The 20,652-nt window shown below is 59.0% G+C and overlaps 1 protein-coding gene across 1 annotated transcript; it reads left to right on the plus strand.

Annotated features, from left to right (window-relative positions):
- The first annotated feature begins 1,101 nt into the window (after positions 1 to 1,101).
- Positions 1,102 to 19,967, plus strand: ADGRD2 (adhesion G protein-coupled receptor D2). The gene is made up of 24 exons (XM_084996786.1): positions 1,102 to 1,193; positions 1,513 to 1,576; positions 1,958 to 2,170; positions 2,486 to 3,127; positions 3,437 to 3,535; positions 3,896 to 3,981; positions 4,118 to 4,399; positions 5,519 to 5,630; positions 6,353 to 6,487; positions 6,961 to 7,084; positions 7,787 to 7,892; positions 10,288 to 10,343; positions 10,910 to 11,036; positions 12,508 to 12,611; positions 12,743 to 12,845; positions 13,103 to 13,256; positions 13,795 to 13,928; positions 14,013 to 14,128; positions 15,245 to 15,365; positions 18,377 to 18,418; positions 18,555 to 18,608; positions 18,685 to 18,799; positions 19,356 to 19,414; positions 19,724 to 19,967. The coding sequence occupies exons 1-24, from the start codon at positions 1,155 to 1,157 to the stop codon at positions 19,841 to 19,843; spliced, it is 3,207 nt and encodes a 1,068-aa protein (XP_084852912.1). The 5' UTR covers positions 1,102 to 1,154; the 3' UTR covers positions 19,844 to 19,967.
- Positions 19,968 to 20,652: the final 685 nt, after the last annotated feature.

Genomic DNA, 20,652 nt, shown 5'->3' on the forward strand with positions numbered 1-20,652 from the left:
TTCGCATCTCTCTTGAATGCCAGTCTGGTGAGCAGGGAAGATGGGTGCCCAGGAGTTTGCAGGAGGCAAATACTGGCAAACATGACAGAGGGATGGGGCAGTCAGCAGTTACTGTGGGCCCTGGACCAGACTCAAAGGGGGAAAAGGGACCATAAATTGATGCTTTTATAGAGTCCAAAAAGTGTGACTCTCCATATCCTCCTGGGCTGGGATGTGTTTGATTTTCATGCTCATAGACTTTATCTGTGAGAGCACAAAGGGTGGTATAAATTGTCATCAGTGATGGTTCCAGACTTCCAGGTGGCATGAGGCTGGCCAAGAGGACACAAGTGGGGCTTTATTTCACTTCTAGGGTGTTCTGAGACCCATGTGTGCCTGACCAGGGCTCTTTCCCAGCCTGAAGCTCCCCCAGGCTGCCAAAAGCAACCCCCAAATCACCTGTGATGTGGGTCTCCTCAGCTTCCGCGGCTCCTGGCAGTGGTGGGTCTGCCCTAAGTGCTGGGTGGATGAAGCGATGGCAAACTGATCTTGTAGGCGATGCCTCTGAGGGCGCGGGAGGCCAGTCTCGGCAGGAGGGACAGAATGGCCAAAGGTCTGGAGAAGGAATGCTGCCTGGGGAAATGGGAACAGCTTGGGGAGTAAGGGACGAGGTGGCTGCGTGGGGGAATGGTGGACAGCAGAGATGTGACAGCAGAGCCTTGAATGCCAAGCCGAGAAGCCCAAAGAATATGAGGAAGCCGGGCCCGGTGCTCTTCCTCCCCCCCCCACCGCGCCATCCCAGCCCCCCACCCCCACCCCAGGAGACCCTTGCTTTGTTTCCACCCTTTGTGGCCAGTGGACGGCTTACTGCTGCCCTCCCTCCGCCCCCCTCCCAGCTCACCAGGGCTACAGTGTTTCCCAGCTTTGATCCTGGAAGAAGCTCCTGGAGACCATCCTTTTGTGCAAGCAAATGTCATCCCCACTGGGTGGGCCATCCCGTCCTGGGCTTCCAGCCCAGCGGGGTCTGGGAGCCAAACAAGGAGCAAGATGACAGAGCAGCTAGCATAGTGAGGCAGGACCCTGAGCAGCTTTCCTGTGCTGTTTTTCCTTCCTCAGTCCACACTGGCCACGCGCGTGATCCCTGCTGTTCCTCGCCTGCCCCTGCTGGATCCAGAATGGCCCCCTGGTGCTACTGTCTCCTCCTCACCCTCCTGGTACCTGAACTTCTGGGAGGCAGGGGTGCGGGGGAGGAGGGCACTCAAGGCTAGGGCTCCAAGGGGCCACCTCATATCACGAGGTAACTGCAAGTTACACAAGCTAAGTCCCTGGTGTAGAAATAAAACAAAAACACCCACTGGATGCTAGGAAACAGGCGCAGGGCGATGAAGTGACCTGCCCAAGCTCATACGCTGGGTGAATCTGCAGCGCCTACAGCCTCCGCTGTCCCCTGCCGGAGCACACAGTAGGCATTCAGTAACTGCACATATGACATGGGGATGTGACTCAGACCCCACCTGTCTTCTTCTCCCTCAGATAACGAGTCTCTCTGGGACCCCTTCCAACTCCCCAGGTGAATCAAGGAACCCTTGGGTTACAGGTTGGTATGAGGAACACCCCAGGAAGGCTCCTCTTCCCCCAGCTCAGCCAGCCCGTGGTCCTCATGCTGCATCGGCCCCCAAAATACAAAGGAAAGGAGGACATGCCTTTTAGTTCATTCAGCCCCACCATACCAGACCCTGGGCTGAAAGCATCTCTCATGTCCATCTCATCCCTGTCCCTATAGAGATGACAGAATAGATTCAGCAAGGGGACAAAACTTGCTGGGTCATACAGCACAGACAGGGTTCAGACTCTTTTAGCCCCATATGACTCTAAGCCCAGTGTCCTTGACCCTCCCATTCCACCCATCCCACCCATCCCACAAGGGTCAGATGCCCACACACCGTTCTCCCACACCGGCCCTCCTCTCACCCTGCAGCTCCACTGGCCCCCGGAGAAGTAGTGGAGACCGCCAACAAGGTGTGCAAGTTCTCTGGGCAGCGGCTGAGCTGGTGGCAGGCCCAGGAGTCCTGTGAGCAGCGGTTTGGCCACCTGGTACTGCCACCTCCAGATGGGGTCCTTGCTCCCCGGCTGCCCAACCCCATCTGGGTGGGCCAAAGAGAGAGCCCTCTGCGAAGACCCCCGCAGAGGCGTGAGTGGGGCCAGGGTTTGGGAGATGGGAGTTGGGTAGGGGAGGCTTTGGTGACCATGAGACGGCACCCCACTGGGACAGTCCTTGCGGATTGAGCCCATCGGAAGTCGGCATTGCATCTCGGGTTCTCTTGTCCTGGGCTGAAAGTAGAGGGCTGACCCCTGGGCAGGGCACTGGAGCCCCCATTTCTCCCTTCCCGAGAGAGGGAGGCACCCAAGGCCCAGGAGAGGTCCTACAGCTGCGCAAAGGGTCATCACCTGCAGGACGGTGTGTGCAGCTGGGTAAACTGAGTTCGCGGCCCGCGTGTCCCCGCAGGCGCTCACACCACTGCGGCGCTGAGGTTCGGTGAGAGGACGGCGGACAGGGCAGCGCGGCTTCGGAAGCCCCTGCCTGCGCTGGGGGCGCTGACGGCGTGCGCCCACGTGCAGTGGGACGCCGCCTCGCCGGACACGGCCGCGCTCTTCTCCCTCGCGGTGCCAGCGCTGGCCAACGCGCTGCAGCTGCGCGCCTTCGCCGAGCCGGGCGGCGCTGTGCACTTGGCGCTCGTGGTACGCGGGCATCACGCGCCCTTCCGCGCTGCCTTCCGCGCGGATGGCCACTGGCACCACGTGTGCGCCACGTGGGAGCAGCTGGGCGGGCGCTGGGCGCTGTTCGCCGACGGGCGGCGGCGCGCCGGGGCGCGGGGTCTGGGCGCCGGCCACCCGCTGCCACCTGGCGGCGTCCTCGTGCTGGGCCAGGACCAGGATTCTCTGGGGGGCGGCTTCTCTGCGCGTGACGCCTTCAGCGGCAACCTTACTGACTTCCACCTATGGGCCCGGACCCTGAGCCCCGTGCAGTTGAACAGGGCACGGTCCTGCGCGCCGCCTCTTGGCGGCTTGCTCTTCCGCTGGGATCTGGGCGCCCTGGACGTCACACCTTCGCTGCTGCCGCCGGTGTGGGTGCGGCTTTTCTGTCCAGGTACGGCTGCCCAGCCTCCCGGCTGCCAGCCCCCGCCCACCTTTTGGCTCCAGCTCCAATTCCCTGGCTTGCACCGGCTTCTCTTCAGTCTGGGGGACCCCGCCCACCTCTTGCAAACCGAGCCACGGCCAACTCTGGCCACGCCCTCTCCAGGCCTCCAAGTTCCCATGTCGCCCCCTAACTCCATCCGGGGCCATGCATCCTGGGGGCCCCTCTGGTGTGCAGGCGCCTTCCAGGCACATTGGAGGTGGATCATAGGGCCGATGGGAAGCCAGGATGCATCCCTGACAGCTCTCCCACCCTGGCCAGTGCCCTCAGAGGAGTGCCCTACGTGGGACCCAGGACCCCGCACCGAGAGCCCTCTGCTCTGCTTGCAGCAGCTGCCCTTCCTCTGCTGCTACGGGACAGGTAAATCCCTGTCCAGCTGTGCCTTGGGCATGCTGATGGCGACACTGGGTATGGACTGCTGCAGGCCGAGGGGGAGCAGGTAGCAAAGCCTGGGAATTCAGAATCTTCTCAGAATTTCAGGGCCCCCACGAAGCCTGGACCACAGATAATGGGGCTGTACCAACCTGGGGTGAATCCCAGCTGTGTAACCCAGAGCAGGTGATTTTGCTGTTCCGGGCTTCAGTTTCCCCATCAAAGACACTTCCGTCTCCAGACACACAGCCATCGGTGTGCTCTTCCTCCCAGAGCCACAGGTGGTGGATGGGGCGCCGCTGGGGAGGAGGTTGCCCGGGGCTCAGTCTGGAATCTGCTTCTTTGCAGAGAACTACCTGCGGCTGCAGGAAGCCCAGTCATGGTCTGGCCAGGATGTTATCAGCCAAGTCAACGCCTTGGCCAATGCCACTGTGGTGAGCCCCCACCCAAGGGGCCGGAGAGTCTGGGGGTGCTATGGGTGGCCTCCCTGCCCCTCAGTGTCCTTACCTGTAAAGGGAGGGGCCCCTTGTGACAGCCTGACCAGCAGTCAGCGGCTCCTGTGCCCCGCAGCTCTTCCCGGATCCTCTCTCCGAAGAATATGGGGACCTGTCCCCAGCAGAGGCCTCCAGCTTCCTGGGTATCCTGGAGAGAGTCCTGGCCAAGGAGGCAGCTCCCCTGGGGCCCGCCGCACTGCTGGCTGTCGTGCAATTCCTGAAAAGAGTGGCAGCCCTCGGGGCCTGGGAGTCAGAGCCTGGGACAGGGCCGTGGGAGCAGCTGGGCCAGGCCGTTGTGTCTGTGGCCAGCCTGGTCCTGGAGGAGCCACTGGCCAGTGCATGGCTGAAAGTCGGCGAGGTGAGGCTGGCAGGGCTGGGTGCAATCTGGGCTCTGGTTCCTCCCTTGTCACCAGTTCATGTAGCCGTGGGCGAGCCAGCACCCACCTGGGGTGGGCTCCCTCTCTCCATCCATCAGGAGAAGCTCCTCTTTGTCTGATAGGCTGAATTTCCACATACGACTGCCTTTGAACAACAGCTTCTGCAGTTAACAATTAAGAGCCACTCGTCAGTAAGGGCCACCCACATCCGACAGTCCCCTGACCACCTGACCTGGGAGGTCCTCTCTGCTGGGTGTTCAGCCGTGGAGAACAGAAGAGATGGGCGGTGAGGGTGTTGTTGGAAATCTCATCCTGACAGAAGTGCCCGTGGGTCTGGGAGTGATCAGCCCAGAGACGGGAGAAAACAAGGGGTCATGAACGTTGCCCGAAAAGCTCTGGGGCTTTAGAGGCAGACATGGTCCCCTGTGATCTCAGAGGACAGAGCTGAAACCTGCGGATGGAGTGGGGATGGCACCACCCAGGAGGCTGGTCCCCTGGAGTGTTCAAGTGGTGCCCCCCATCCTGGGAAGAGTGTTAGCCCACATTTGACTGGGGACCGGAGGCACCATGGCAGACTCTGAACCTCAGTCTTCTTCCCTGGAAAATGGGAACACTCAGACCTGCCTTGCTTAAGTAATGGAGAGGAGTTGATGTGAGTCAGGCGACTTTCCCAGCCGAGCAGGTGTCCCATGAGGGCGTGTTTCCCCTCCCTGCCCTGTCCCCACACCCCCATGGCTTTCCTTTTGGAACCTAAAACCGGAGCACCTATTATAGGCCTAACACTGAGTCAGACCCAAGGAGCAGAAGGCATGGCCCTGCCTTCAGCGTGTGCCCGGCTGGCAAACAACCTACCAGCAGGCAGAGCCCTGCGAGGCCGTCAGCTGGACTAGAGGATGGCCTGGCTCAGGAGAGTGTTGGCGAGGCCGGAGAAGGCAGGGCTCACCTGCAGTCTGAGGAGACTGGACTTGGTCCCGGAGGCCCTCTGGAGGCGTCGAGGGTCTGGAGAGGCAGGCCCCTCACTGATCACGGAGAACAGCGGTCAGGGTGGGAGGCGGTGGGGTGTGGAGTGTGAGAGGGGCTGAGATGCCACCTCCCCCCAGGTGGTAGGTGGACCCATGGCCCTGGTGGCGAGTGTGCAGCGCCTGGCACCCCTGCTAAGCAGCGTGCTGACCTCTGAGCGGCCCCGAATGCACTTCCAGCACCGCCAGGCTGGTGAGGCTGCCCCCACCTGTCCCACACAATTGGGCTCTGAGTGGGGCCTGGGCTCAGAGATCCGCCTCAGCCCTGGTCCCTGGGAGCTCTCTGACTCCCACAGAAACTCCATTCTGTTTCCTGCCTTTGCCCATGTTGTGCCCTCCCTCCAGAATGTTCTTTCTGTCTTGACCTCCTAGCGAACTCCTATATAGCCTTCAGAACCCTGCCTGAGCAGCAGCTCTGCTAGGGAGCCCTCCCCGGTTTTAGGTCTCTCCTGACAGTCAGTTCCTCTCTCCTCTGTTACCCCAGTATCTTGAACATAACTTTTGCTGTATTTGGGGTCACTACGTAATTCCACCCTGAAGCTCCCTGTGTGCCAGGGTTATTTCTGAGTCATTTCTGCATCTCAGGGCCAAGCCCAAGTGCCCGCTCAGTGAATGTTTGTAGACTGAGTGGGGGAGCACTAACAGTGGGACCGCGGGCAAACATTGGGCTCTTCAGGCACCCAGGGGTTTCTGGTGGCTCATCCATACCCCCCAGTGGCTCCCCCTCACCAGGGACCCCCTCCCTCTGACTTGGAGAGGTCCGGTTTATCCTGGGCAAGGTGCCAAACCCCTCTGAGCAGGACTGGCCTCCTGGATATGGGGCCGGGAGAGAGGACGTGGACCCTGCCAACTGGGCCAGCTCAGCAGAAAGACCTCCCTCCTGAGGTCCAGACACTCGGCCCCATTTGATCCCAGGCCTGGAGCTGCAGCGGCTGCACCTGAGGGAGGCAGGCCCAGAGGGTTCCACGTTCACGATGCCCGGTGGGCACCCAGAGGGGCCTGGCCACATCTGCATCCCTGCTGGTGAAGTGAGGCGGCTCCTCGGGAAAGGTGGGTGAAGGGGAGGGGAGGGGGAGCCCTCTTGGGGTCTGGGTCAAACCTCAGCCCTCAGAGTGGCTAGCTCTGAAAATTTGAAGTCCCCTCACCTTTCAGAACCGTTCCCTCATCTGTGAGATTGTCCTATTCATATTTGCGTCGTTGGGTTGTTACGAGGCTAATGGCACATAGTAGGTGTTCACTTAGTCGCCTCCCCTGAATCCTGTGCAGAATCCCTTGCTGCCACCCGGGGGTGGGGGATTAGGATGAGGAGCAAAGGGCATTGGAGCTGCCAGGTTAACCACATGAACTATGGCTGGTGGAAATTCTGGCCCCGCCACTTATTAACACGTGATCTTCGGGAAGTCCTTTAATCTCTGTGCCTCAGTGTCCCTGTCTGTAAGGTGAGCAGAGCCTTACCCTCCAGACCAACCTGGGGTGCTTGCTCAGTCCTCGGGTGGGTCTTGGGCCTCCTCGCATTCATCCAGGCCTCTCTGGAGTCACCGTGATCCACAGCTGGTTCAGCTCAAGTGTCTTCAAGCACATGCCAGGGGCCCCCGGCCAAGGGCCCCCAGCCCCTGACAGCTCTGAAGAGACAAGCAGAATGCAGAGGTGAGTGGGTCCCACCCAGCAGACCAGTGAGGGCCTGGATCCCTTCCGCAGGGAGGGCCAGGCCTCCGCCTCCTCCCAGAGCACCCCCCTGTGGTGGTCAAATGCAGCCCAGGGCCAAACCCACTCACCCGTGACACACACACTTCTGGGCCTGCCAGAGACATGTGGGTGGGAGAGTGGCTCAGCTCCTGTCTGGAGTCCTGGCTTCTGTGTTGAGTCTCGGGGAGGGAACAGGACTTACTCAAGTTACCAGCAAGAATGGAACTCAGGGGGAGTTCCCGTCGTGGTTCAGTGGTTAATGAATCCGACTAGGAGCCATGAGGTTGCGGGTTCGATCCCTGGCCTCGCTCGGTGGGTTAAGGATCCGGCATTGCTGTGAGCTGTGGTGTAGGTCACAGATGTGGCTGGGATCCCGAGTTGCTGTGGCTGTGGCGTAGGCCAGCAGCTACAGCTCTGATTTGACCCCTAGCCTGGAATCTCCATATGTCGTGGGAGCGGCCCTAGAAAAGACCAAAAAAAAAAAAAAAAAAAGAACCCGGGTGCCCCAATTCCCAGCACAGGACTTTTCCTGATGTTTCTTTGAATACAGAAGGTGTCACTTCCTCCACAGGGGCCTGGATGAGATGACCCCATCCATGCATGACCTCTCTCCCCCTTTCCCCAGACAGCCGGTGCCCTTAAAAGCTCCCTTTCTCCCCACAGGTTCCTAAGCACCCAGGTGGGGTCAGCCATCATCTCCTCTGACGTGTGGGATGAAGCCGGGGAGGTCAACACAGCTGTGACCTTTCATCTGCAACACCAGGTCCAGGTACTGGATGGTGCTTCTGGGAAACAGCCACCGGGTCCCGTTATCCTGGTTTGGTGCCCCACCCCCTACCCCACTGCCACCACATCCCAATATTTGTTCACGGGACAACCAAGGTCTAAAAATGTTCAAGAATGGAGTTCCCGTCGTGGCGCAGTGGTTAACGAATCCGACTAGGAACCATGAGGTTGCGGGTTCGGTCCCTGCCCTTGCTCAGTGGGTTAACGATCCGGCGTTGCCGTGAGCTGTGGTGTAGGTTACAGACGCGGCTCGGATCCCGCGTTGCTGTGGCTCTGGCGTAGGCCGGTGGCTACAGCTCTGATTCAACCCCTGGCCTGGGAACCTCCATATGCCGCGGGAGCGGCCCAAGAAATAGCAACAACAACAACAACAACAAAAAGACAAAAGACAAAAGACCAAAAAAATAAATAAATAAATAAATAAAAATTAAAAAATTAAAAAAATAAATAAAAATGTTCAAGAAAAATGCTCATCCACAAGCCGTCCCACTGTCCTCAAGAGAGAGGGCAGGGAAGTCATGCATGGCGCACTTACTTACGGCAGGTGCCTTGAATAAGCAGCATTCATTTAATCTTCCCACTGCCCATTCCACGGCAGGAAGCTCAGGGGAGCTGCTGTGCTTGGTCCCAGCTTGTAAGTGGCAGAGCTGGGATTTCATTATAGTCGGTGTAACCTGCAAGACTGATGGTTCCCACGGGATGATCCAGAAAGATGTGAGGCCTGCCCTGCACTGCGCTTCATACGCATGAAAATAACCAAAACATCCATCAACAGGGACTTTTTTTTTTTTTTTTTTTTGCTTTTTTAGGGCTGTACCTGTGGCATATGGAAGTTCCCAGGTTAGGGGTCGAATCAGAGCTGCAGCTGCCAGCCACGGCCACAGCCACACAGGATCCAAGCTGCATCGGCAACCTACCCCGCAGCTCACAGCCATGACAGATCCTTAACTCAAGATCGAGGCCAGAGATCGAACCCGTATCCTCATGGATACTAGTCAGGCTCATAACCTGCAGAGCGGCAAAGGGAACTCCCAATAGGGACAATTTAAAAAGTCTTATGAAGCTACACAGGGGACCATCAGCTGAGGTTATGAAAGGAACGAAGTATTTTGTTATAAACTGACATGGGAAGATCACCAAGATATGTCATGTAATTCATTATGTGTAACACACAAATTCCTTTTTGACTTTGAATGTGTAGAGCATTTCAGAGGAAGCTAAAGTCTCTTTTTCTCAAAACGACTAATCCTGGACACATACACACACACACACACACACACACACACACACACACACACACACCACAGCTTATCAGTCTTTTGCGTTTCATCTCAAGACTTCAGAAACATCAGTTTGATCGAGATATAGAAATCGTTGGTCGTTTCTTACAGAGTCGGGATTTTCTCATCCTGATCATGCTGTCTGCAGATGAAGACAGTTGTTTTCTCCTTTCTCATCCTTGTCTTTTTTTTTCTTTCTTTCCTTGGCACAGTGGATAGGACCTGTAGTTCAGCATTAAAAAGGAGTGTTGAGGAGTTCCCTGGCGGCTCAGTGGGTTAAGGATCCAGCATTGTCACTGCTATGGCTCTGATTACTGTTGTAGTGCCGGTGGGACCCCTGTGAAGACAGAGACCTAACCACTGTTTTTTTGTTTGTTTCTCTGATTTTGTTTTTTTTGTTTTTTTTTTTTTTTTCCTTTTAAGGCCAAACTCGAGACATGTGGAAGTTCCCAGACTAGGGGTCAAATAGGCAAATCGGAGCTACAGCTGCCAGGCACAGCCACAGCCACAGCAACATGGGATCCAAGCCACATCTGTGACCTACACCACAGCTCACAGCAACACCAGATCCTTAACCCACTGAGCGAGGCCAGAGATGGAATCCGCATCCTCATAGATCCTAGTCAGATTCATGAACTGCTGAGCCAGGAAGGGAACGCCGAGACTTAACTACTGTTCCCTGTGTGTTTGCTTCCAGATCTTTTGTGCATGTGTTTTCTCAGTTACATAGAACCTTATTTTTTTAACCATAAATGGGCTCCTACTGTGCGCCTTTTGGAAAAAACACATGGCGAGCTCTCCCCGCATCAGTAGAGCCTTGTGTGTTCTTACCAAACAGAGCGTCCTGGAGGGAAGAGTCATGCTTAGCTTGTTCCTAGGATTTCAGTATCAACCATAATGCCAGCCTGAAAGTCTGCTCCCTTCACCTTCCTTCTGCCTCTCCACCAGTATTTTTCTCCAGCTCCTGAATCCATGACCCACCCTGTGCAAACCCCTGGTTCCTCCAACACAAGGAGGCCTCCACGTCCCCCTGCATCTCTGCCTCTCCTTGCCCACATGTGCTCACACACCTGCCCTGTCCCTGTTGGCTGCCCTTAGGCCTTCCCTCAGAAGCTGGTGGAGCCTGTCTGTGCTTTCTGGAACTTCAGCATCAGGTGAGTTTCCAAGGTCTTTAAACGAGGCACTTAAAAAAAAAAATGCATTCTGCTTAAGGATGAGGCAGGACCCAAGCATGGTTTTGGCCTCTATTCACCACTTCTTTGTGGGGGTGGCTCCTGGCCCTACTCAGCTGGAGACAAGCTGGGGCAGAAGAGCCTATTATCTCGGCGGTAGTGAGTTCCCTGTCATAGGAGGTATGCAAGCCTACTCTGTCGGGTACCTAGAAAGAGACTCACCTGTCGTATGGGTGTTAGAGTCAATGACATATCCAAGGCCAGGGAATGAATATCAATCACTGTTGCTTAGTAATTAATGCAGTTAATCAATGGTAATTACTGGTATCAGTCCCATCATCCTACATTCCTGAGAATGTGAAGTCCATTTTACAGATGGGAAACTGAGACCCAGGGAGGGGCAGTGACTTGTCCAAGGTCACACAGCTGGCTAGAGGGAGGGCACTAAGGGACCCCTTGCTCTGGCAGAGGCTTTGCCCTGCTTGCTACCTGCCCCTATCCCCATGTCAGTGCATCTCTAGAGCCCTCTGTTCCCTACTCACCCCAAGCCCAGACTCAGGGGGCTCCTGGGCCACCAGTGGCTGCTCTGTGACCGCCTTGTACCGGGACTCGACTGCCTGCTTCTGCAACCACAGCACCAACTTTGCCATCCTGTTGCAGGTGTATGACGTCCAGGTGAGGGCTGGGGAGGGGGCAAGGGAACAAGGGCAGGTGATCTCATTGCCAAGTTTTAAAGGATGAACAGGAGTTGAGCACGAAGGGCCAACAAAGGGCCATCTGAGCAAAGGCAATGGGGCCAGAAAGGGCTGACCTGTTACGTTCTAGACCTGCATTGTGTCTGGAGTTTCCAGTGCGATGCCCAGGAGTGGGGTGGGGGACCGGTGGAAGTGGGCAAGGTGGGCATGGGTCAGATCCCACGGGCCTGGAATGCCAGGCTTACATGCTTGGATGTGGTCCTATTGCAGAGGGCGGGTGTGGAAGAGTGTGAAGCAGGCTTTAGATTTGCACAAGGGAGCCTGCTGGTGCCAGCAGTGAGGCTGGGGCGGGGAGAGGAGGAAGCAGCGGGCCTGGCCTAAGAGAAGGGAGGGACCCTGGACCAGGGAGCAGGTGGGAGACCAGGTGGGTGGGGCCGCTGGGGGATGAGGAGGCGCAGGTAGGCAGCAGCTCTGGGCAGGCCGAGGGCCTGGGGGGCTGTGAGGTCTGTGGTCTGGTGCTCAGGGCGAGAGAGGTCTCAGCTGGAGTTGAAGAGCCAGGAGGTAAAGTCATGGCTGAGATGAGGTCAGAATAAAAAGAGGAGTTCCCGTTGCGGCTCAGCTGGTTAAGGACCCAATTAGTATCCATGAAGATATGGGTTCGATCCCTAGCCTCGCTCAGTGGGTTAAAGTCGCAGATATGGCTTGGATCTGGTGTTGCTATGGCTGTGGCATAGGCCAGCAGCTGCAGCTCGAATTTGACCCCTAGCTCCAGAAACTTCCATATACCTGCAGGGTGGGTGCAGCCCTAAAAGAATTAAAAAAAAAAAAAAAAAAAAAAAAGATAAAAGGAGTCCTGACCAAGACAGGCTCCTGAGAGGTACCAGCATGTAAAGACTCAGGCAGCGGGGAGAGAGCTGGGGCGGAGGGGGAGCCAAATTCCAGAAGGAAGCCAAGAGAGGCGGGCTCACCGGAGCCAGAAAGGGCCTCTGAGGGGCACTTGCCAAGAGGATGAGTGAGATGGGGTCTGAGCCCAGGAACCCTGGGGGCACTCTGCATGTTGGGGAGCACACTAGAGGAACTCGCTATCCAACACATTTTTCCTGTAAAAACACAGCGTGGACATGTGGCACATCATGAATAATCCGTGACCCGCTGGGTGGGTGGCTGTCCCCCTGCCAGCCCCTCCCCACCACCTGAGTGTGTTGGTTGCTTCAACCTAATGCTCTTAGTAGCTGCGGAGTCAGCGAGAGCTGGGCCCCAGCTGAGGGAGAGCCAGCAGGAGAGGCTGTACAGATGCTCATTATTAAGTGCCTGCTGTGTGCAGGCCTGGCAGAGGAAGAGGTGGCCTGAGGAACCTGGGAGTTGCCAGGCGGGGGCAGGTGAGGCCTGGTCCCTTCAGATCAGGGTGGTGGCCAGGCTCCCAGGCTCCGGGGTCCCTGTCCCTCCTGCAGAGAAGCCCTGAGGATGAGTCACTGCTGAGGACACTCTCGTTTGTGGGCTGCGGTGTGTCCTTCTGCGCCCTCGCCACCACCTTCCTGCTCTTCCTGGCAGCTGGGTAAGGCGAGCTCCCCTCTCTGCCTTCATTAGCCCATCTCCCCAGGGCTCAGTGGGGCTGGGGCTGCTAGGGGCGGGGGGGGCTGGGGGCTGGGATGGTGTCCTGGTTAAGCAACTCCTCTGCCTGCCCAGGGTCCCCAAGTCAGAGCGAGCCACTGTCCACAAAAACCTCACCTTCTCCCTGGCCTCCGCCGAGGGCTTCCTGATGGCCAGCGAGTGGGCAAAGGACAACGAGGTGGGTGGCAACCGATGGGCTGGTGACCTCAGGGGGCCTGGGAAAGCACCCTCTGCCTTTTCTGGGTCCCCCCCATCATCCCTCAGCTCCATTCCCTGGGAGGAAAGGCCCTGAATGACTGGGCTGGGCCCAGGGTGCTGCCTGGAGCCCCCACCCACTCGTCCACTTTGGCTGGGCAATGCCAGGCATTGGCAGGGGACCCATGGAGGGGCTGCACCCGTGACGGGCCGCATGGGGATCCCCCACCCTCCTACCAGGTGGCATGTGTGGCCGTCACAGCTGTGATGCACCTGCTCTTTTTGGTTGCCTTCTCCTGGATGCTGGTGGAGGGGCTGCTGCTGTGGAGCAGGGTGGTGGCTGTGAGCATGCGCCCGGGCCCCCGGATGAGGCTCTACTACGCCACGGGCTGGGGTGAGGCCCCTCTGCCCCCACCCTTGCTCTGGTCTCCTCGACTCTGCCTCGCATGGCCTCTGCCCCAACACAGACTGCCCCACACCTGCCACCGCCCCACGCCCACCTCCACTGGCCCCCAGCACCCCGCTCAGCAGCCGTCTCCGACACAAACTCAGCTGCTCAGCTCCATCAACCTCAGACTCTACCCACCTCCAATTCTGGAACCCCTTCCACTTCAACTACCTCCACTCCCGGCCTCTGGCGCTGCCTCCCTAACCTGTGACCCGCTGACCCCCATGGCAATCGCCAGCCGCCCTCTCTGTTGATTCCCAGCCCTAAGGCCTCAACTGAATCTCAGCTCCTCCACTCCCCATCTGCTGAGGGCTCCAACGCCACCCAAAAGGATCAGGCCCACTGAGTCCACTCCCCGGATCTCCCAAGGCCGCCAGGACACCTGCCACGGGGACAGCTGGGCGTGGCAGTTCTGGACAGGCACTGGATCCCAGAGAGGCCAGAATGAGTGGCATGGTCCTGAGGTCCTTTATTCTTCCCCTAGGTGTGCCTGTGGTCATTGTGGCCATCACCCTGGCCACGTCCCCCCAAGACTATGTGGCCACTGGGCACTGCTGGCTCAATGTGCATACAGACACCATCTGGGCCTTTGTGGGGCCCGTGCTCTTCGTGCTGACCGTGAGCAGGGAGGTGGGGGGCCTGCAGGGGAGGGATGTGGCAGGGGAGGGCAGGCCCTTTCGCCCACTGACCCCAGATCTCCAGGCCAACACCTGCATCCTGGTCCGTGTCGTGATAGTCACCGTGTCCAGTGCCCGCCGCCGGGCCCGCATGCTGAGCCCGCAGCCCTGCGTGCAGCAGCAGCTCAGGATCCAGATGTGGTGAGGCCCCAGACTGGGGGAGCCATGTGTGAGCATGTGTGAGTCCAGCGTGTGTGTGTGCATGTGGTCACATGTGCTCATGCGTGCAAGGCTATGGGTGAGCATAGGTGTATGACGTGCCCCTGCGGTGTGTGCACACTTGCTCGAGAATGCGGCTGTGTGGAAGCAGGTGCTCATGCACTTGGCCTGCGGGGATGGTAATTGAGCCTGTGTGTCTATGAGGGGGATGTCACCAGCCACCGTCCTGGGGACTCACCATCTGCAGAAGGCACTGATGGCCTGGTGGGGACAAGGTAGAGGAGACCCCCAAATCAGTCCCCAAAGTTCAGGTTCAGGATGAGAATCTAGGTCTCTATTCCATCCAAGAACCTCAGTCACTCTCCAGGACCATATCCTGATGGAGGGGGCACCCCCTGGCCTTCCTCTCCCCTACCCACCCTCTGCCCAGAGCAGGGAAGCCGGAGCCAGTGGGGCCCTGAAAAGCCTAGCAGGGAGTTCCCGTTGTGGCTCAGTGGGTTACAAACCTGGCTAGTATCCATGAGGACTCAGGTTCCATCCATGACCTGGCTCAGTGGGTTTAGGATCCGGCATTACCGTGAACTGTGGTGTAGGTCACAGATGCGGCTCGGATCCGTGTGGCCACGGCTGTGGCATAGGCTGGCAGCTGTAGCTCTGATTTGACCCCTACCCTAGGAACCTCCATATGCCATGGGTGTGGCCCTAAAAAGCAGAAAAAGACACAGAAAAGCCAAGTGGCCCGGGGGAGCCTCGAGGAGGGGAAAGAGGAAGCCCTTCCAGCCCCCACGTGTCCTGGATCCACCGTCCAGGCCTCAGCCCTCCACCTGGACAACTGCCACTCCCTTCCTCTGAGCCAGGCTTGGGACTGGGACCCCATCTCTCCAGTGCCACCACCCCTACTTGATGCCACTCGGGGCATATGAGAAGGGGCCGCCGGCCAAGTCCAGCAGAAGGTTCCAGCTACACCTCAATCCTGAGCTGTGGTCCCCGGTCTGCAGCTCGGGCCTGTCTCCAGGCACTTTCCAGGGGCTGCCCTCCCGAGAGCCCGGTAGGGAGCCGGCCCCCTGGTCTCCTTCAGCCCTACCTGCTGTCCCGCAGGGCCACGGTGAAGCCGGTGTTGGTCCTGCTGCCCGTCCTGGGCCTGACCTGGCTGGTCGGCGTGCTGGTGCACCTCAGCCCAGCCTGGGCCTACGCCGCCGTGGGCCTCAACTCCTTCCAGGTACTTCCAGGACACACACTGGAGCTCAGAGGGCCTGGTTTGTCAGGGGACTGAGAAGAGATGTCCCCAACAGCAACGGGGGACATGGTCGCGGGGAGGGAGTGGGAAAGGAGAGTGGGAGCAAACCTCTAATCCAAGAGCAGTGCTTCAGGGAGGATTCTGCGCCCGTTTGGGAGCTGAGGGAGCTGAGGCCCAGCAGCCTGAGATGCTGTGCTCCAGCCCCTTCAGGCCCCGGCAGGAGGCCGAGGATGGGAGTGTAGGACACCAGGGGCCTCTCTCTGGGGTCTGCAGGTGGCCTCCTGTGGGGCAGCATGAGCTGCTCCATTGCTGAGGATGGCGGTGTAGCCAAGGTTTGGCTTGGAAGGACATGAGCCCAGTAAATGAAGCAGGAACCTGGGACCACAGGAGCCCTTCTGTGTGCCTTTTGGTCCTGCGTCCGGGAGCCACAGAGATGGGTCAGAGGGCTGGGTGGGCATCAGTCCAAGGAGGGCCCTCCCCACCCTGCCCTGCCTCTCCCCCCACCCATCCTGCCGCCTCCCTTGTGTCCCCAGCATCTGTTATCTCTACCCACCCCTCCTGGCTCCGCCCAGCCCAGGTTCCTCCTCAGAGTTGGAGGGTGGGGCACAGATGGGCAAAGACAAGCTCAGGAAATCAGGTGCCAATTCTGTCCAGGAGCCACGTGTCCCCAGAGCTGGGCATCCTGGGCACCCCCCGTCCTCTCCTCAAAGGAGGGCTGAGAACACCTGGGTGCTGAGTCCTGGGCCAGGCTCGCATTTGTATCTCCAGACAGACCTTACAGATGGGGTACCTGAGGCCCCGTGACGTCACTTGCCCAAGGCCTCATTGTAGAAAGGACTGGTGCTGGGGTCCAAGATCAAGTTTGTGTTCTCGGCCATCAGGTGTTCAGCTTTGCCTGCAGATGGGTCTGGCCTGTTCCCGGAAGAACTGCCAGGCCTGGGGGTGGGGGTGGGGAGCTGGGGTGGGAAGGGGCACCCTCATCCAGTCTCTGTGATGTTTTTGGAATATCAGGTGCCAGGCACTGTTCTAGACACTGGGGACACAGTAGCAGAGGAGGCCACAAAATGCCCTGTTCTTGTGGAGCTGACACGAGGCGGGGAGCAGACCAGGCCCCAGGCCAGGGAGTGAAGGGTTAAGAAGGGAAGAGGCAGAGAGAGGGGAAGGGGTGCAAAGGGAGTCCATCTCCAGGGTCCTGGCCATACTGTCTTCTCTGCCTGGATTCTGGGGGTCTGTCAGGCAGGCATGGGGATGGAGAGAGGAAAGGAGGCAGGGTGGGGTGGGGTGGACAGCCGGGGGAGGATGGAGTTCATGCCCCAAGGGGGGGACTGGAGAATTAAGAAAAACTGGGGTTCCAGGAGTTCCCACTGTGGCACAGCATCTTGGGAGCCCTGGGACACGGATTCGATCCCTGGCCGGGCACAGTGGGTTAATGGTCCGGCGTTGCCACAACTGAGGCTTAGGTCGCAACTGCGGCTTGGATCTCATCCCTGGCTCGAGAATGCCACATGCCACGGAACAGCCAAAAAAGAAAAAAAAAAAAAAAAAAAAAGGAAGGAATCAAAACTGGGGTTCAATGTTCTTCCCAAAGAAGCATGACTCCCAGAGACCTGGTGGGGCCTGGGCACCCAGGGACAGAGAAGCCCTTCTTCTAAGCCCCTCCCCCCCCCCCCCCCCCGCAGAGCCCCAGGGGCTGGAATTCCAGCTCGGCCCACTTAGCAGAGAGACCCTGCTCAGGTCTCTCCACTCTGCCTCAGATTGATGAGGGCAGCAGCAGCATCCTGTTGCTATGGCAACTACTGCAGCTCCATCCCTGCCTGTGACCCTCAGGTGGGCAGAGCTGCAGCCACAAAGCCAGAGCCCCCATCACCGCTCCCTCTGCCTCCCTCCCAAGGCCATCCTTTCCTCTCTTGGGGTCTCACACTTTGTCTCTGTCTCTGAGCTTTCCCTGAGATTCTTCCTCTGTCTCTCAGGCTCTGTCTCTGTCACAGTCTCCTCTCCCTGTCCCCTTCTCTGGGATGGACCACCTGGCTTTTCCCAGGCTTCTCTACCTCTCCCCTTCTGCTGAGCTCGGACCCTGACCCACCTCTCCTTCGGGTCTGGTGAAAGGAGGGGAGAGGCTGTCTTATGGGGGGGGCGGTCAGAAGGCCTCAGATGTGGGCCTACTCTGATGTTCCTGCAACTGTCTCGGGGCAGGTCCCCGAGTCAGGCTGGGAGCCAGTTTGCATCTCAGGGGAGGAACTGCTGCCCTTCGCGTTGCGGGGATGGACTCTGAGCAAGTCCTGGGCTCCAAATCCCACCTGCTGAGCCACATGTCAGCCTGGGACACAGAGCTCTGTCCCCTACCCTGGGCCCCAGGGTCCCTCTCCCCACCCAACCCCCAACCATGGAGCTACTGTGGGGGTCAAGTGTCACCCAAGTGTGATGGTGCCTTGTGAGTGGCCAGGCTCGTGGTCCTGACACACGTGGGGAGGAGGAGGCTGCTCCGACCCGGCCACTGTGCTGGGTCCGTCACAGTCAGCAGAAGGCAAGTCCGGGCCTCATCCCCACTTTCTAGATGAAGAGACAGAGGCTCAGAGAGACCTTCCGCTAGAGACACGGTCAGAATGCAATCAGTCTTCTGTTTCCAGACCCGATTTAGCCTTGGAGCCCCAGGAAGGTGTCCCCTCTCCCATTCGCCACCCTTGCAGCATAGTGAGGCTTGAGGATGAGCCAGGTCAGGGACGGGGGTGGAGCATGGAGGGACAGAGGGCAGGGGGCCTGCATGATGGCCAGAGACCGAAGGCTTGGTGTCCAACCCTCCTGGTTCTCTTTGCCATAAAATGCCACACCTGCCCCCTCCCCATTGTGGGTTGAGGGGCAGGGCAAGATTTGTGGATATCAGCTCATGTCTCTAAATGTCTCTGAGGGTGTCTCCATGGCAATGCCAGGCCAGGTAGTGGCGGGTAGGGGCTCCCAGGCAGTGACACCCACCCTCACCCTGGGTCTGTCCCCAGGGGCCGTACATCTTCCTGGTCTATGCCGCCTACAATGGGGAGGTAAGTCCAGGGATACCGGCTGCTGGGGGATGGGACGGGGGGGGGGGCAGGCAGGGCTTACGTGCAGGGGGCCTCTGTGCCTGGCCCCTGCAGGTCGAGGGAGAGTCCCAGGCCTGACCCTGGCCCCATCCTCCAGGTCCGGAGCGCTCTGCAGAGGATGACTGAGAAGAAGGCAGCGGAGGCCTTCCCGGTGGGCAGGCGCGGGCGGAGGGGCGGGGGGCCCTCCCCATAGCCGGGGTCCTGGCACTGATTCTCTTTCCTTTCAGGCTTGCTCCAGTCCCGTGGGCCCAGGATTCCACCCTGGGCCCTCAGGCCCCTGGGAGATGGCCCGGGACAACCCTGTGGTCTTGGCTCCCCCCCGAAGACACCTGGCTCTTAGAGGTAAGGCCACACCACCCTCTGTTCCGAGTCCTCCCCGTGCCCCAGTCTCCCCAGTGCTCAGGGGGAGCTAGGAGGGCAATGGCAGATCCTGTTAGCCCATCTGAAAGACGAGGAGACTGAGGCCTGGGGGATGGCTTCGAAAAGGCTCCTTTCCTTCCACCACCACCACCACCCGGCTCCCTGGTGCCCGGCCCAGAGGCAGAGCTTGTCCAGGGTCCCCTTCCCTGGGTCTCCATGCAGAAAGGGTGTGGGGAGGTGGCCAAAGGCAGGTAGATGGATGAGGTTCAGGGCCTTGAGACAAGACATGGGATGAATGACTTAGAGTCAAGCCAGGGATTTGAATCCCAGCTCCTACTTCACCTGCTGTGTGCCCTTGGGCCAGTTACTTTCCCTCTCTGGGCCCTAGTTTCTTCATCACTAACCTATAAGGGAAATTCTGAGTGGATTCTTAGGGTCTGTGTTAATGAGGTCCCTGTCCAGGGTTAGGGAGCACAGAGAGAGCTTCCTGCCTCAGCTTCCTGCAAGTTCACCTGCTCGTGTGTCTTCCCTCCACTAGGAACTCACAGCCCCAGAAACCCCACAACCTTCTCCTCCATTGCAGAACCCGAGAGACCGGTGAGGCCGGGGAAGGGCAAGGCTCTGCCAAGGGGCTAGGAAGTGTGACCAGCAGGGTTGGGGAAACCACAGGGAACAGGGTGGAGCTGGGCTGGGGGCTTCCCCTGGGGGCCCAGGTGGCCTCGTTTCTCAGTTCCCAGGCAGAAGGGTGTGGGAACAGCCGGGAAGAGCTGACCCCGTGCTGGCAGACCCCGAGTCCCAAGGCCCCTGGGGTGGAGGAGTCGTCCCCAAGACAGCCAAGGGGTCCCAGGGCCAGGGGCGCGGAAGGCGTGGCGGCCACCCCACTGATGGACCCCCCTCTGTCCTCAGGCTGTGGAGCTGACAGCATTCAAGCCTTCAGGTACAGCTCTCACCCCAGGGGCTCCCTCTTTTCCTCTCAGCACCCGGATACCCCCTCAGCCCCAATGTCCCAAAATGGAAATTATTTGAGAAAAAAATGCACCCAACCTGCCACAATTTGAGGGGCTCTTCCTATCACTCGGCTCCTTGTTGGTGCCTGAAAATCCCCCATCAGCACCCTGTGGGCGCTGACAGTGAAAATGCAGGGATCAGGGGGAGAGGCTTAGTGAGGGAGGAAGTCTGGGACCCCCCCCCCAGGCCAGTGCTGCCAGAGAGGCAGCGAGCGAGGAGCCTGCCTCCCTCCACGCACCCCAACACCCAGCCTCTTCGCCTCGCGCCCTGGCAGGGCCCCCATCCTGTGGCCCTGTGGTCTGAGACGCCTCCCAAACCTGGAGAAGAGCAGGGGCTTTACCCCAAGGCCTCTGTTTCCTCAACTGGACAGCTGATGATGGCAAGAAGGGGACCTGTGGGTAGTGGGGCAAGGCTGGGGCCATCCAAGCTTTGCTCAAGGAGGGTTCAGCCAGGCCCGAAGGGAGCTGTGGGGACTCTGGTCACTGCCAGCCTCTCTGAGCCTGAGTTCCCACAGTCTTAAACCAGAGAGGAGCTGATGGGGGGTTGGGGGGGGGGCCTCAGCCCTGCTCGGCCTCCAAGCTGGGGATCTTTCTTTCCCCTCCTGTTTGTGGAGCTCTCGCTGGGGCCGGGCCCTGGGCAAACCCGGGCATCTGCTGACTCCTTTCACGTGGCCGCCTGGGGTGCTGTCACCCTCCCGCGGTGCAGATGAGGAAGCTGAGGCTCAGAGAGGAAGGTGTCACCAAGCCAGGGTCAGAGGCAGAGTTGGGGTCAGGCCCCACCCCAATAGATGCAGAAACTGAGGCGCAGCAGTAGTCATGTGGTGTACG

This window comes from Sus scrofa, chromosome 1 (genome assembly GCF_054392235.1).
Source record: "Sus scrofa isolate SSC_HxYL_T2T_F1_AM1 chromosome 1, Sscrofa_HxYL_maternal_Yorkshire_Landrace_v2.0, whole genome shotgun sequence".
NCBI lineage: Eukaryota > Metazoa > Chordata > Mammalia > Artiodactyla > Suidae > Sus > Sus scrofa.